Below are 13,095 nucleotides of genomic sequence, written 5' to 3'. Positions count from 1 at the left end.
TTTCTTTTAAGTTTACACACTGATGAAGCTTCAGATCACTACCTGCAGTTCTCCATCCTGACCAGTAGGTGGAGTAAAGCCACATCATTTTGAAGCTTATTCTGGCTCCGAAATAACATTTCTTGTATGCAGCACATGTCATCATTGTTTTTGTTTTGTTTTTTTTTACCTGCAGATCAGCAGTTTCAATGCAAGAATGTCCCTCAATTCATAAATCTGAATCTCAGAAGGAAGTATTTCCTCCGTGTGTCAAATTTTAAATCAATATTATTTACTTACCGGAGAGAGTAACTGATGGTTTTTCGACGTATTTCTTTATTGTTTTCTCCCCGCCTTGCGGCGGCGCCTTCCTGCAAATGTTCCCAATGTACTGAAGCAGCTTTGATGTTCTGCCCTGAGATGGCAGTTATGCGGTGCTGCAGTCTCCATGCATCAAAGTTGAGCATGATGGGGGGAATGGAAAGGATGTTTTATGGGTTCTAGTTCTTTTTCTTGTTTTCCTTTCACGTTTTCCATCCATCCGACCTGCTATTATTAATTCTGATTAACTAAACACCCCTGCATTGCATACCAAGAGGGGCAGAAATGGAGGTTAAACAACAGTTTAAAGACATTCTTTATACCCAGTTCTTACAGAATGGAACTCATGGGTCCAGATGCTTCTTCTCTCAAATTTATTTAAATAATGTTTTCCCAGAAAGTTTTTGAGCAAAATAACACATAAAAGTGCAATAAAGTTAGAGTTAAAGGGGTTTAAAAACTGCCCAAATCCTTTAACCCTTGTGCTATCTTAGATGACCCCACCCTTGCATTGACGTGTTCTCCCTACCAGGACAAAGGTGGATAAAGGTGGAAAGATTCCATGTAATCCATGGACACCAGTGAAGATCACAAATCATTGAAGAAAAAAGGTTCAGAGCACTGTCTAGTGGGTCTAGATGACCCAACTCCCAATGTTAAAGTGCTTAGGATAGTACAAGGGTTAACAGAATGTTTCCTCTCAAGTTTTAGCTCAGGTCTCAAGTCAGATTTCTCAAAGGAACTCCAAAGTCAAGTCTTTAGTCGGGTGTCGAGTCAATTCTTAAATCAAGTATCAAGTCAGATCTCAGTTCAAGTCTCAATTCAAGTCTCAACCCAAGTCTTAAATCAAGTCCAAAATCAGGTCAAGCCTCAAATCAAGTCTCAAGTCAAGTCTCAACTCAAGTTTCAAGTCAAGTCTCAATTCAGGTTCTAAATCAGGTCTCAAGTCAAGTCCCAAATCAAGTCACAAGTCAAGTCCCAAATCAAGTCTCAAATCAATTCCAGAATCAGATCTCAAATCAGGTCCCAAATCAAGTCCAAAATCGAGTCTCAAATCAAGTCCCAAATCAGGTCTCAAGTCAAGTCCAGAATCAGGTCTCAAGTCAAGTCCAAAATCAGGTCTCAAGTCAAGTCCCAAATGTGGTCTCAAGTCAAGTCCCAAATCAGGTCTCAAGTCAAGTCCCAAATGTGGTCTCAAGTCAAGTTCTAAATCAGGTCTCAAGTTAAGTCCCAAATGTGGTCTCAAGTTAAGTCCCAAATGTGGTCTCACGTCAAGTCCCAAATCAGGTCTCAAGTCAAGTCCCAAATGTGGTCTCAAGTCAAGTCCCAAATCAGGTCTCAAGTCAAGTCCCAAATGTGGTCTCAAGTCAAGTCCCAAATCAGGTCTCAAGTCAAGTCCCAAATGTGGTCTCAAGTCAAGTCCCAAATCAGGTCTCAAGTCAAGTCCCAAATGTGGTCTCAAGTCAAGTTCTAAATCAGGTCTCAAGTTAAGTCCCAAATGTGGTCTCAAGTCAAGTCCCAAATGTGGTCTCACGTCAAGTCCCAAATCAAGTCTCAAGTCAAGTCCAGAATCAGGTCTCAAGTCAAGTCTCAAATCAAGTCCAGAATCAGGTCTCAAGTCAAGTCCCAAATGTGGTCTCAAGTCAAGTCCCAAATCAAGTCTCAAGTCAAGTCCAGAATCAGGTCTCAAGTCAAGTCTCAAATCAAGTCCCAAATCAGGTCTCAAGTCAAGTCCCAAATGTGGTCTCAAGTCAAGTCCCAAATCAAGTCTCAAGTCAAGTCCAGAATCAGGTCTCAAGTCAAGTCTCAAATCTAGTCCCAAATCAGGTCTCAAGTCAAGTCCCAAATGTGGTCCAAGTCAAGTCCAGAATCAGGTCTCAAGTCAAGTCTCAAATCAAGTCCCAAATCAGGTCTCAAGTCAAGTCTCAAATCAAGTTTCGAGTCAAGTTCAATGCCAAGTCTCAGGCCAAGTCCAATGTCCAAGTCAGGTAGGTCCTGGGTGAGGTCTGACCCCCCCCCCCCCCCCCCACACACACACGATTTGGAAAAACAGAATTTGAGTTGGTTGGTAACATTCATAAAGGGACAGATGTTCCTTTGGTTGCCATGAATTAATTAAAAACACGTTTTTATCATTTTTTTATTTGTCATCAATGAAGTCTCTGATAATGAATGAGCTCGTGTCATGATGGTAACTTGAAAAGTTGATTGTAGATTTAGATTAGTGCTAGTTTAGTTGTTGATCCAGCTGCACTGGCTCCCCATCCGTTTCAGAATGCATTTTAAAACCCTGGTTTTAACCCACACAGCTCTTAACAGCCAAGCACCGGTCTATAGAGAAGACCCTGTGCAGCCGTACCCCCCCCCCCCCCCAGCAGGTCGCTGAGGTCATGTGACCAGGGTCTGCCGGTTGCTAAGAGAACCCGGTTGAAGACTAAAGGTGACAGAGCCTTTGCAGCAGTGGCTCCATCGCTCTGGAACTCCCTTCCCCTCTGCCTCAGATCCATAGAGACTTAAAGGTTTATTTGAAAAAGCAGCTAAAAACCAATCTTTTTAAAACTGCTTTTTCTTAATTCTTTTTATATCCTGTGTTTTATTATGTTTTATCATGTTTTCCTGTGTTTTACTGTGAAGCACTTTGTGGTTTTTATCTTGAAATGTGCTTTACAAATAAAGTTTATCATAATAATAATAATAATAATAATAATAATTATTATTATTATTATTATTATTATTATTAAAACCTTTGGGGTTATTCTGAGAACATGACAGCTAGCTGGTTCTTTGTTGTTCTTTATGATTCATGTTTATTACACAGTTACCGGTATAAAGCCCATTGAGACGACTGTTATTGTAAATATTGGGCTATAGAAATAAAATTGAATTGAATTCAGTTGAATTGGTTGAAATGCAAAGGAGTGGCTGGGTGTAGTAAACAGTGGCGGTTCTACCCTGAATTACTCCCCGGGCGAGACCCTCCTCTGGCGCCCCCCCCCCCCCCCCCCCCCCCCATAGAGTCACTTTGTCCATTTATTGTAACTGAAAATACAGTTAGGAAATATTTAATCAAACACAAATAATCTGAAATAAATATTATAAACTACAAATCACACTAATAACACACTAGAATAAATGTAACTGCAGCACGAAGAACAGAAAACACTAACTAAAACCTAACCTTTGTGGCCTTCCTTGATGCAAGCTTGTCAATAACGTCATCATATGAAATCTGCTCCCCCCCTGAATGATTGATACTAACAACAGCAGGTTAGTGAGTTGCTCCTGAGACATTGGTGATCTCAGGTATGACTTGATCAACTGGAGTTTTGAAAAGTTAACAGCAGCAGCAGCAGCAGCAGCAGCAGCATGCTACCGTCACACCTTATTTAACATTATGAACTAATATACAACAATAAAACACAACAAAAACTTTGTGTTACAGCAGAGCAGACAGACACACGAATCATAACTAATGTTACAAGTTAAGGCAGAGCAAACATTTAAGAATAAATATCTTAAAAAGGACGTTATTTGCAATATTTGGGCCTACTTCAGTTTTGGTCATGATAGACCAAACAAGAGATTTTTCCTCTGCAACATTGTTGTTGTTGTAGGGCAGGTAGCATTCGAATTTAGAAAACGTGCATCTAGCTATGCGATAATACCCTTTTCTTTGTCTCTTTTCTCCTCTTTTTCTTCTCTTTTCTTTCTAAATTGGGCACCAGCTTTGACCTTTTTTCTCCATATTTCAGATGTTTTTGCATTTAGCATAAATGTCCTGACATAGGTATCAAGTCTGTCGACTAAACCAACTGTCATCTAAGTGAAGATTTTTTTTGTTTTCCCATTTTTTATTTGGGCATTTCACACAAAAATAACCAAAAAAGCATGATTTTTTATACCTTTTTTATACCCGCAGCCCCCCCCCCCCCCCCCCCACCCCCGTTCATCAAACATTTCCAGCAGGAGCGCGTGCAGCTGCACCCAGGGGCGCCAATTCGCTACATGGCGGAGCAATTTTTATTTTTATTTTTTCATCAAGCACTGAGCCGCGGCCCGCGACCGTTGCCCCCCTGGAAGAAGATCCAGCCAGGTTTGCGCATGCGTTTTGCGCTCCGTGCTCACCTCTCAGCCTGCATCCTTCACCCCGCGCCCCCTCCCTTCTCCTTCTCACACACATTTGCGTCTACTTCTCAAAGACAGGAGGGAGCGCAGCTGCGGGGCGGGGGCGCCGCCAGGTTTCAGGCTGTTACAAACTCTGTGATATAAGTAAACCAATAGTGGTGCATAAAGTATTTTACAAGAGCTGAGCCGCTGGCGCCGCCCCTCCGTCATTTTTCCGCCCCGGGCGATCGCCCGTATGGCCCGTGCCTAAAACCGCTACTGGTAGTAAAGGTGGATGAGGTTTTTGGGCGTGACTGAGGAGGTTCTGTGGATTCAGCACCCTGGACAGCGCCAGTGCGGTCAAAAATCCCAGCGCTGTCCAGGGTGGGGGGTCTCCACAGCTTGACATGCAAAAATGTGAGTGTTTTTTTTTTAAATAATTGTTTCTCTGAACGGATCTCCGTGATTTGTTTTAATGAAGTGGTGCAACAGGTACACGTGCCAGCAGAAAAACACCACAGTTAGCGATTTTGTTTTAACCAGAGTTTGGAGGCGCATCGAGTTCTGCAGGAGTGGAGGAACCTCCTCGAAAGCTGCAGGAGTTTGGTGGTGAGGGGGGGCGGGGGGGATTGCTCCTCTGCAGCATTCTCCTAAATCTTACAGACGGTGTGGCAGCCACGTGTCTGCACAAACTGGAAACTGTTTCCCTCAGTAGAACTGCAGCAAGCTGAGCAAGAGGACCGGAAAAAGACATTCCCTTCAGAATAAAAGCTTCTGCAGAAGCAGTACTGGTAGCACCTCGTTGAAGACGTTATTTGGTTTGCTTGTCTTTAAAAAATTGTAAAAGAAAGTAAATATTTCTTAATGAGTATGTTTTTATCCTTCGTGTTTATTTAAGTTGCCAAAAGTTTTAACCAAACGTTGCAACAAAAAAGCACACCAGATTAGTAAAAGAGAGCACAAAAAGAACCAACCCTTACATTATTTGCTTTTAATCACAAAAAACATCCAAATAGCCACCCTCCCACTACATCCCAAATTTAAAAATAACAGTTAAAACCATAAATATTTTTACAAAAAACAAAGATCAAATGTAAATTTAATAAAAATAACAATCCATTACAAAGGAAAAGTTCTATTTTAGTCTTTCACACCTAATATTTATGAATGCTTGAAAAAAATCAACAAATCATTCAATGTTGACACTTTTTCTTAAAGATTTGTAAAGTGAGTTCATACCCGAACTGTTTTTTCTCTTTAACAACTGTTTTATTTTGACGGGGACCAGCGGATTGCAGATCCTGTGCAGGTCTTCAGACTTTCTTGCTTTTTGCGTGTCGATAGTCACTGCACATCCTCGTGCGTCCTCAGCGGTGTCTAATGCAGCTGAAGAAGAAGAAGAAGAAAAAGAAGAAGAAAATGCTTTAAAGCTCCTTCTCTGGCGCACGCGGGACCAAGAGTTCGTCCCGGTTCCCGAGTGGACCCGGCACCGGAGCCACATTCCAGCAGCTTCCTTTTGATCTCCAAGGTGAAGAGGAAGAGGAGGAGGAGGAGGAGAGAGGAGACAGACGGATTGGATGGAGTTTATGGATTATTGAAAAAGTGAAGGGCGGATCAGTATTTCATGAGGACTTTCTTCTGCAACACAAGTGAGATTTCCGCGCGTCCACCTGCAGGTCCGGCGCCGCGTGCGCGCACCGACCAGATGAGCGCAGAGGCTGCTGGAGGAGGAACGACCGCGCATCCGGCGCGGGTGTTCGGCGTGTGAGTGTGCGTTTGGAAAGGAGCCCCCCTACTGCGGTACTTTCCCGCCTCGCGGGCAGAGTGATGGCACCGACCTGCTGACGGACACCGGGCAGTGATCCGCACCTTCCCCCCCGCCCCCCCCTCCCCCCTGTACGCACAGACGCGTCGAGCCCAGCGAGCCCCACTAATATGCAATGGTTTTTTGTGCAGAAGCCGAGCGCCGCCGCGTACCGCCGACTCCACGCTAGCGCCGCCGCATGCCTGTCCGCCGCCGCCGCTGCCGCTCCTCTTCCTGCGCGGCGCGGCAGACAACGCCATTTGAAGAGGAGCGCCCGAGGGCTTTTGACGCCGCGGCGGCCGGGCGGCGACAGCAGCAGCGCGGCTGAGGACACCGAGGAACGGAGCGCCGCTGCGGCCGCCGTTGTCCTGCCGCGCGGGGGGGACGTCGACGCGGAATACGCGCGGCGGCTGCTGCTGGAGCTTTTGGAAAAAGCGGGCGAGAATCCGGGCGTGGAGCCGGGCTTCCAGCTGCTGCTGCTGCTGTCTATGGTGCAGATCGGGGCGGGTGAGCGGTGCCAAAGTACTGAGTCCAACAGCTGGCCGGCTCTGCTGGCATGCAAGCAGGGGGGTGGACCAGCCCCCGTGCGATGGGTGAATTTTAGGCTGCTGCATCCGGAGAGCCTCTCTTCCTCCACCCCCTCTTCTTCTTCCTCCTCCTCCTCCCCAGTCTCGGCCAAATCCATGCGGTTTATTTGGAGCAACATCTTCAGCAAAGGATCGCATATGCTGCAGTGTCTTTGTGGCAGGAGCCTCAAGAAAAACAAGAACCCAACTGGTGAGTGGGAGCGCTCCTCTTCATTCTACAGATTGTTCTGTTTTGTTTAGTCTTTTTTTTTTTTTAAAGGACTTCTTCGAGTGTTGTAGGTGCGCGCTTCTGAAGGAAGTTGTGTTAGTGTGTGTGCGCGCGCGCACGTGCATTCCCACTCTAGACTGCACTGTTGGACTGGTTGCTGCAATCGCAGTTGTGCAGCAAGTGAGAGGGAGGGGAGGGGAGCAAGAAGTGTGTGTGTGTGTGTGGTGGTGGTGGTGGGGCAGTAACTTATTAGCACAGATATAGAATAAAGTGTGCGCGCGCGTTATGCTGCAGGAGTCTAATGCAGCATGCAGACCCCTTCAGGCTCCAACAGCCTGCATGATTAAGCAGCACATGGCCTCTTTTTAGACTCTGGACCATGAAAGTGATTTTTTTAACCACTTCAGCCTTAAATCTCATGAACATCTCATCTCCTGAAGCCCCAACAGGATGTTTTGCTGCATTCTCTCCATTATTTGATGCTCAGATGTTGATGAAACAGCAGATATTACAGGGTTTTGGTGATTAATTTTCGGAAAAACAACATATTGGACCAAACTGTGTTGTTTGGCTTGTTTTCCATCTGAGGAAAGATTGACACTGAAGAATCCCTGATTTCATCGGTATATTGATGTTTAACAAAAGCTGATTGTCGTTTTAAGAAAGTGTTTGGAGGACAACGCGTCTGAACAAGATCGTTTTATTGACCAGAGGGAAATCTTCTTGCTCTTGACAAGGTATTTTCCTGAATTAGTGACGTTAAAGTCCGTTAGAAACCAAACAAAGTCAACGGTTCTGTTTTAGTCCCACGTTTTTGGGAGGAGTTCCTCAGGGCTCTGTTTTTGGTCCGCTTTCATACAGCGATCCTGCAGACTGCTTTAAAGTTCCTCTTTGTTGCGTTTTAGGGTCTTTTTTTTTTAAACAGTTCCATGTTTTATTTGGAGTTCCTATGGGCTCAGTTTTAGGTTTGGAGCTCCTCAGGGGTCTGTTTTTTTGGTCCACATTTTGTATGGTGATTGTTCGAGCTGCTTTGGAGATCATTTTTTGGCTCTCTTTTGGAAACAAACTCTAGGATCTCCTAGGATTTAGTTTTAGTTCCACGTTTTCCAGAGTCCCTCAAGGCTCAGTTTTAACTTAGCTAAGCTTTTTCTATGGATTTCATTAGGGCTCCGTTTTTCGGTCCACATTTTACACGGTGATAATTCTGTCCATCATTTGATGTGCAGATGTACAGGTTTTAGTGTGATTTCTCGTCGGAAATCAACACAACTTGAACCAAATTGGATTGCCTGCTTTGTTTTGCATTTGAGGAAGGATTGACACTAAAGAATCCTCGACTTTATCCGCACTTTGATGGTAACAAAGCAGGTTGTTGTTAAAAAAAAGTGTTAGAGAGCAACATGTTTCTGAAGAAGATCATTTCATTGGTCCAACGGAATATTTTTGCTCTTGACAGAGTATTTTCCTTGGGTTGGTGTGATTATTGTTATTTAGAAACCAAACAAATTAATTTTATTGAATATGAAACAACTTGAAACTGATGGTTGCAAGGTCAGTCTGTCAAAATTTGTGCAGGTTCAAGAAATTTATAATTTTTTGTTTCTTAAAAAATAAAAAAAGAAACTATAAACCTCCAATCACAAAATGAGATTTCAGATGAAAGTTTCTGTGTCGGATGAGGTCATCCACCAATGCCTGCTCCTCGTCCTTGGGTGGCAAACAGTCATCTCTCTCTGACGTGACTCATTACAAAGCGTCGTCTGTCGGATTTGAAGCTGATGTGTGAAAAGCACAAGCTGGCAAAAATTTCAGCACCACGGATAGCTACAAGCACTCTCTCTGTACACCTCCAAATTCTGTCAGTGAAACCTGCTTTTCTGTTGTGAAGAAACCTTTCAATGTTCTTGTAAAACATAAAGGTAATCAGATTTTGTTTTTAAGGAGTTTTACTGTCATTAAAACTCGCAATTGCTAGTATTTGTTTAACTGAAACCCATTTGGACTAAAAAGAAATCTCTGACAACAAAGCAGATTTTAGTGCCAGATCCATTGTCTGGCTTCTAGATTAAAAATGTGAGAACCAAAAAATGCTTCTGCTAACTACATGACCTTTTCATTTTTTTCCTGGCAGAACATTCCAGCCTGCCGTTTGCAAAGTGTCACACAAACGGTTGTGTTGTTGTTGTTGTTTCCTCTGGGCTCCTCTGTACCAGCTTAGAGACATAGACCTGCTGGGTTGGAGCCGTGTGATCTACAAACTGAGGCTTCCACCACTGCAGTGACATGCAGTTAAATGGACAGATTTCAAGGCGCAGTTAGTATACTAGAACTCCTTTCATTTTCTTTTATCCTCACTAGCTGTTTTTTTGAGTAGCTGGAATTTAAGTACCTGTGTTGGTTTGACGCTCACATGCACAAAAACCAATCACTTCCTTCCCTAATCAGTGATGCAGCAATTCCATCCTTTTATTTTAGTGCAATATTCATTCATTTTTGTGCAGGGCAACCTCTTTCTGAAGAAATGAGGAGCCATAGAGTTTCCCTGACTCAGCATTTGTCAGTCTTCTTTGTGTAACTTGCATTTGAGAGAGGCAGGATTTAGTCACTTGTGCATAAATCCACTTTCCTTTTTTTTCTCATGATCATAAGATTTAGTCTGTTCAACTGCAAAGATGACAGCTTATTTTTAAAAAGATTGCAATTTTTTCCTCCTAATTATGCAACAAACCTTTTTTTCCGAAGTAACTTTTTCACATACGGAGTTCCTCTGGGGTCTGTTTTGATCCACTTCTTTCCCCCCAATGTTCCTGCAGACTGTTTTGGAGTCCGTCTTTGATCAATTTTAGATTTTTTCTGTAAACCAAGTCTCCTTGTTTTATAAAGAGTTCACCAAGTCTCAGTTTTAAGTAAACATATTATATGGAGTCCTCCAAGGCTCAGTCCATGGCCCCATGTACTCTACAGTTTTCTTTTTTTGTCAATGCTTTTTCTCAATGTTCAACTTTGTCCTTTATTTGTGCGTGGAGTTCCTCAGGGCTCAGGTTTGGTTCAACAGTAATTGAGGAATTCATTAAAGCTAATTTTTTTAAACACATTTTTTACAAAGAAAGTTGTTCAGGACTCATTCAACTCTACTGAATCCTTCCACATTTCAATGTGTCTCACTTCTATTAGGTGTTTTCCTCTGACATTTTAATTGAAAAACAATTAGAAATTTTGATTGCTAAATCTAAACAATGAAACAAATTAAATCAAAATAAGTCAAAAATTGTAATTAATGTGGATTCTTCAGTCCAGTCAAACCTCTGGAAACTACAGCTTTTGGTTTCATTTCCACCATCTTTAGGCTGTTATTAAAAAACAAAATGTATCTTTCCTTTAAGAATACTTTTTTTAATCAAAGATGATCTAAAGGAGGATCCAGGAAGTCCAATTATAATACTAGCTCCCCCCTTTTGCCCCTCCGAAATGGATTTTATTACTAAATAATTTATTGAGTTGACTGGGAGGAGATTTTAATCTCTGGAAACGTCTGAATAGAAAGTTGTCAATGGATCTGTTTCCTCTCCACGAACAACTCTTTCACCGTTAAGGAGAATAAAGCTCTGTGTTGCACATTGTCTTACGTCCCAGGTGATGCGCCCCAGATAGAGACATTCACTTTTTTTTTAGAGCACTGGAAAGCGTGCGCTCTCATGCACTCACTTCCCAGCCCACCTTCTTTGGAGAATTGCCATTAAGGCATCATCCTTTATATTTTATTCAAACAGCAGCGGGGTTCGTGCCGGCTTCCATCTGCTTCTGGAAATGTTCACGGACTCTCGTGTCAAACTCAAAGTTCCAGTGTAAACTGTGAGGATTTTCTGGTTTTTCACAGGTTTGTTGGAGCCTAAATGCATCAGAAATGTGGCTCTGTGTTTGGACTGTTTTAGCTGTGTTCAAACATGATAAGTTGGCGAAATGGCAGGAAGTCACAGTGATGCGTGTCCTCTGCAGTCACCCCTGGGCTGTGTGTGGTCGGGTGTTTGAGAACTCATTAGCTCAGGTCCTGAATTCACTAAGTCTGCAGAAAGTCCGTCGACTTTGCAGCTCTGATCTGCTTCTGTCAAACTCAATGGGAATGTCATCTTACGTAACGCAGCCCCAGAAAACTTTCCAAACGCGCTCACCGCTTCACCGATTTCATCGAGGTGGACTTTCCATTTCTAAAATCAAAGTTTTTTTTTGGTTTTGTTTCATGTAGTATTTTAGAAATTTGCATCAAGATTGAAAACAGTTTTGCAGAACAAATGAACGGGTTTAAACAAACTCAGTTTAATCAGGGTTAAATAAATTAAAGTAAATGATGGCGCATGTAAAAATCCAGTTGACCAGAGCGCTATACATTAAAATCATATAAAAAGACAAATCTTGCTATTCTTTAAAAAAAAATTTCACAAGAAAGGAACTGTGTGACATGTGGATGACGCGTTGTCATGGTAACCGTTGGTGATGAGGACTAACCAGCTGGGGAAAGTGGTAAACATCAGGTAAAGTGATCCAAAGCATCATTTCAGAGGGAAAGTTCTGAAACTTTCTAATGGACACGCTGCAGCACATCAGAACTGAGTATCCAACCAATTCATATTATATTTATTGTCACGGTGAAGGGGGCTCGAGAGCCGGTAGGACCCAGACGCAGAGACGGGAGCCAAACGGGTTCAGGACTAGAGGGTTTATTAACAAACAAAAAGCGCTGCCCAGCAGCATGACAAAATAAAACAAAACTTACTGTGGCGGGGCAAGAAACATGGACTAGGCAGAAGGGACGAAGACACATGAAGACGTTAAGAGACGTTAGAGACGCTAATGGACCAGCACAAGAGGAAGGGAGAGACGAGACTTAAATACAGGCAGGGCAGACAAGACATAGGTGAACAAGATCAGGACAGATAGGGACCAGGAAGTAAAACTCAGGAACATGACCAAACAGAACACCTTTCAAAATAAAACAGGAAACAGAACCAAACATGACAGAACAAGAAATAAATCAAAAACCAAGACTAAAGAAACCCAAACCATGACATTTATAAAATGAACAGTAATATAATACCTCTATCAATTGTAAATTAAACATAACTGCTAAATAAAACTATCAGTGTCAAAACTGCATGCAGCGTTGTATGGGCCACAGGTGATAACTGCCTTTGCCCTTTGCTGCACCCCCCACCTCAGTGACCCGGCCCTCACTGGCTAAGAGGTTGCTTTAGACCCATCACCCCCCCCACTCACACCTACCTCTACCACCCTGGTCAGAGCTGCATGTGACAACTTCATAAAAACACCACTTTTCTTTTCAAAATGCCGGCTTTTCTGTTGGTTTTATCTCCATAACAACCATTTTATTTTTTGGTCCCGTGGGGGTGACGGACAGGTTCATCAAATTTTTAGAAGAATTCGCAAAAGTAAATCTTTGGATTTCCTTGGTAACAGAGGTTTTTTGATAACCACGCCCACATTCCTAATATTTTTATAATGTATGTTATGTCGTTTAGTTGGGCTTGAGCCAAGGATTCACATAGTAAAATTTTCCCTATATTCCAGTAAAAATGTGCGGGCAACGGGGGAACGCCACTTTGGTGAGCTCGCCCCGCTGTCGCCGTTCAAAATCAACAGACTTTAAAACCAAAATATTTTCCAAATAAGCTTTCTAATGATGCTCGAGGAGTTCAGAGGCGACAGATCAAAATCCCTTGAAGGAGTTTAACTTTGTGGAAGTTACTGAAGGTGATTTAAAAAAAAAATACAAGATGGCTGCCTCTTCCTGTCATCAAGCGTCAACAAATCCTGCTGGCGTTGTATGAAATTCCATGAAGATCGCTCTAACAAGTTTTTCTTTCCCATATTGTGATAAAAAAAACAACAACAACACAATTCTCAATTTGCCCCAAGATGGTTGCCAAGCCATAGGTCCTGTGTCCATCCCATAATTTTACCCAAACTTCGTTTGGATATCCCCAACATGTGTGTTTTGGTTTCGTTAGTAGATTTTGAAACATTTTTTTTTCATCCCATTCATTTTTTTTGGATGATTTTTGCTGCCGTGATGTCAT

General features: G+C 42.7%; 1 protein-coding gene across 1 annotated transcript in view; it reads left to right on the top strand.

The window, feature by feature from the left end:
• The first annotated feature begins 5,708 nt into the window (after window positions 1-5,708).
• The window catches only part of LOC101166036 (fibroblast growth factor 14), a 69,564-nt gene continuing 62,177 nt past the window's right edge, over window positions 5,709-13,095 (top strand). The window contains exon 1 of the mRNA XM_023966232.2: window positions 5,709-6,985. Within this exon, the coding sequence (XP_023822000.1) occupies window positions 6,340-6,985 (646 nt within the window). The 5' untranslated portion in view covers window positions 5,709-6,339. The remainder of the gene's footprint in view (window positions 6,986-13,095) is intronic.

This window comes from Oryzias latipes, chromosome 2, assembly GCF_053564925.1.
Source record: "Oryzias latipes strain Hd-rR chromosome 2, Olatipes_Hd-rR_3.1".
Taxonomy (NCBI): domain Eukaryota; kingdom Metazoa; phylum Chordata; class Actinopteri; order Beloniformes; family Adrianichthyidae; genus Oryzias; species Oryzias latipes.
This window is presented reverse-complemented; position numbering and strand designations above follow the sequence as displayed.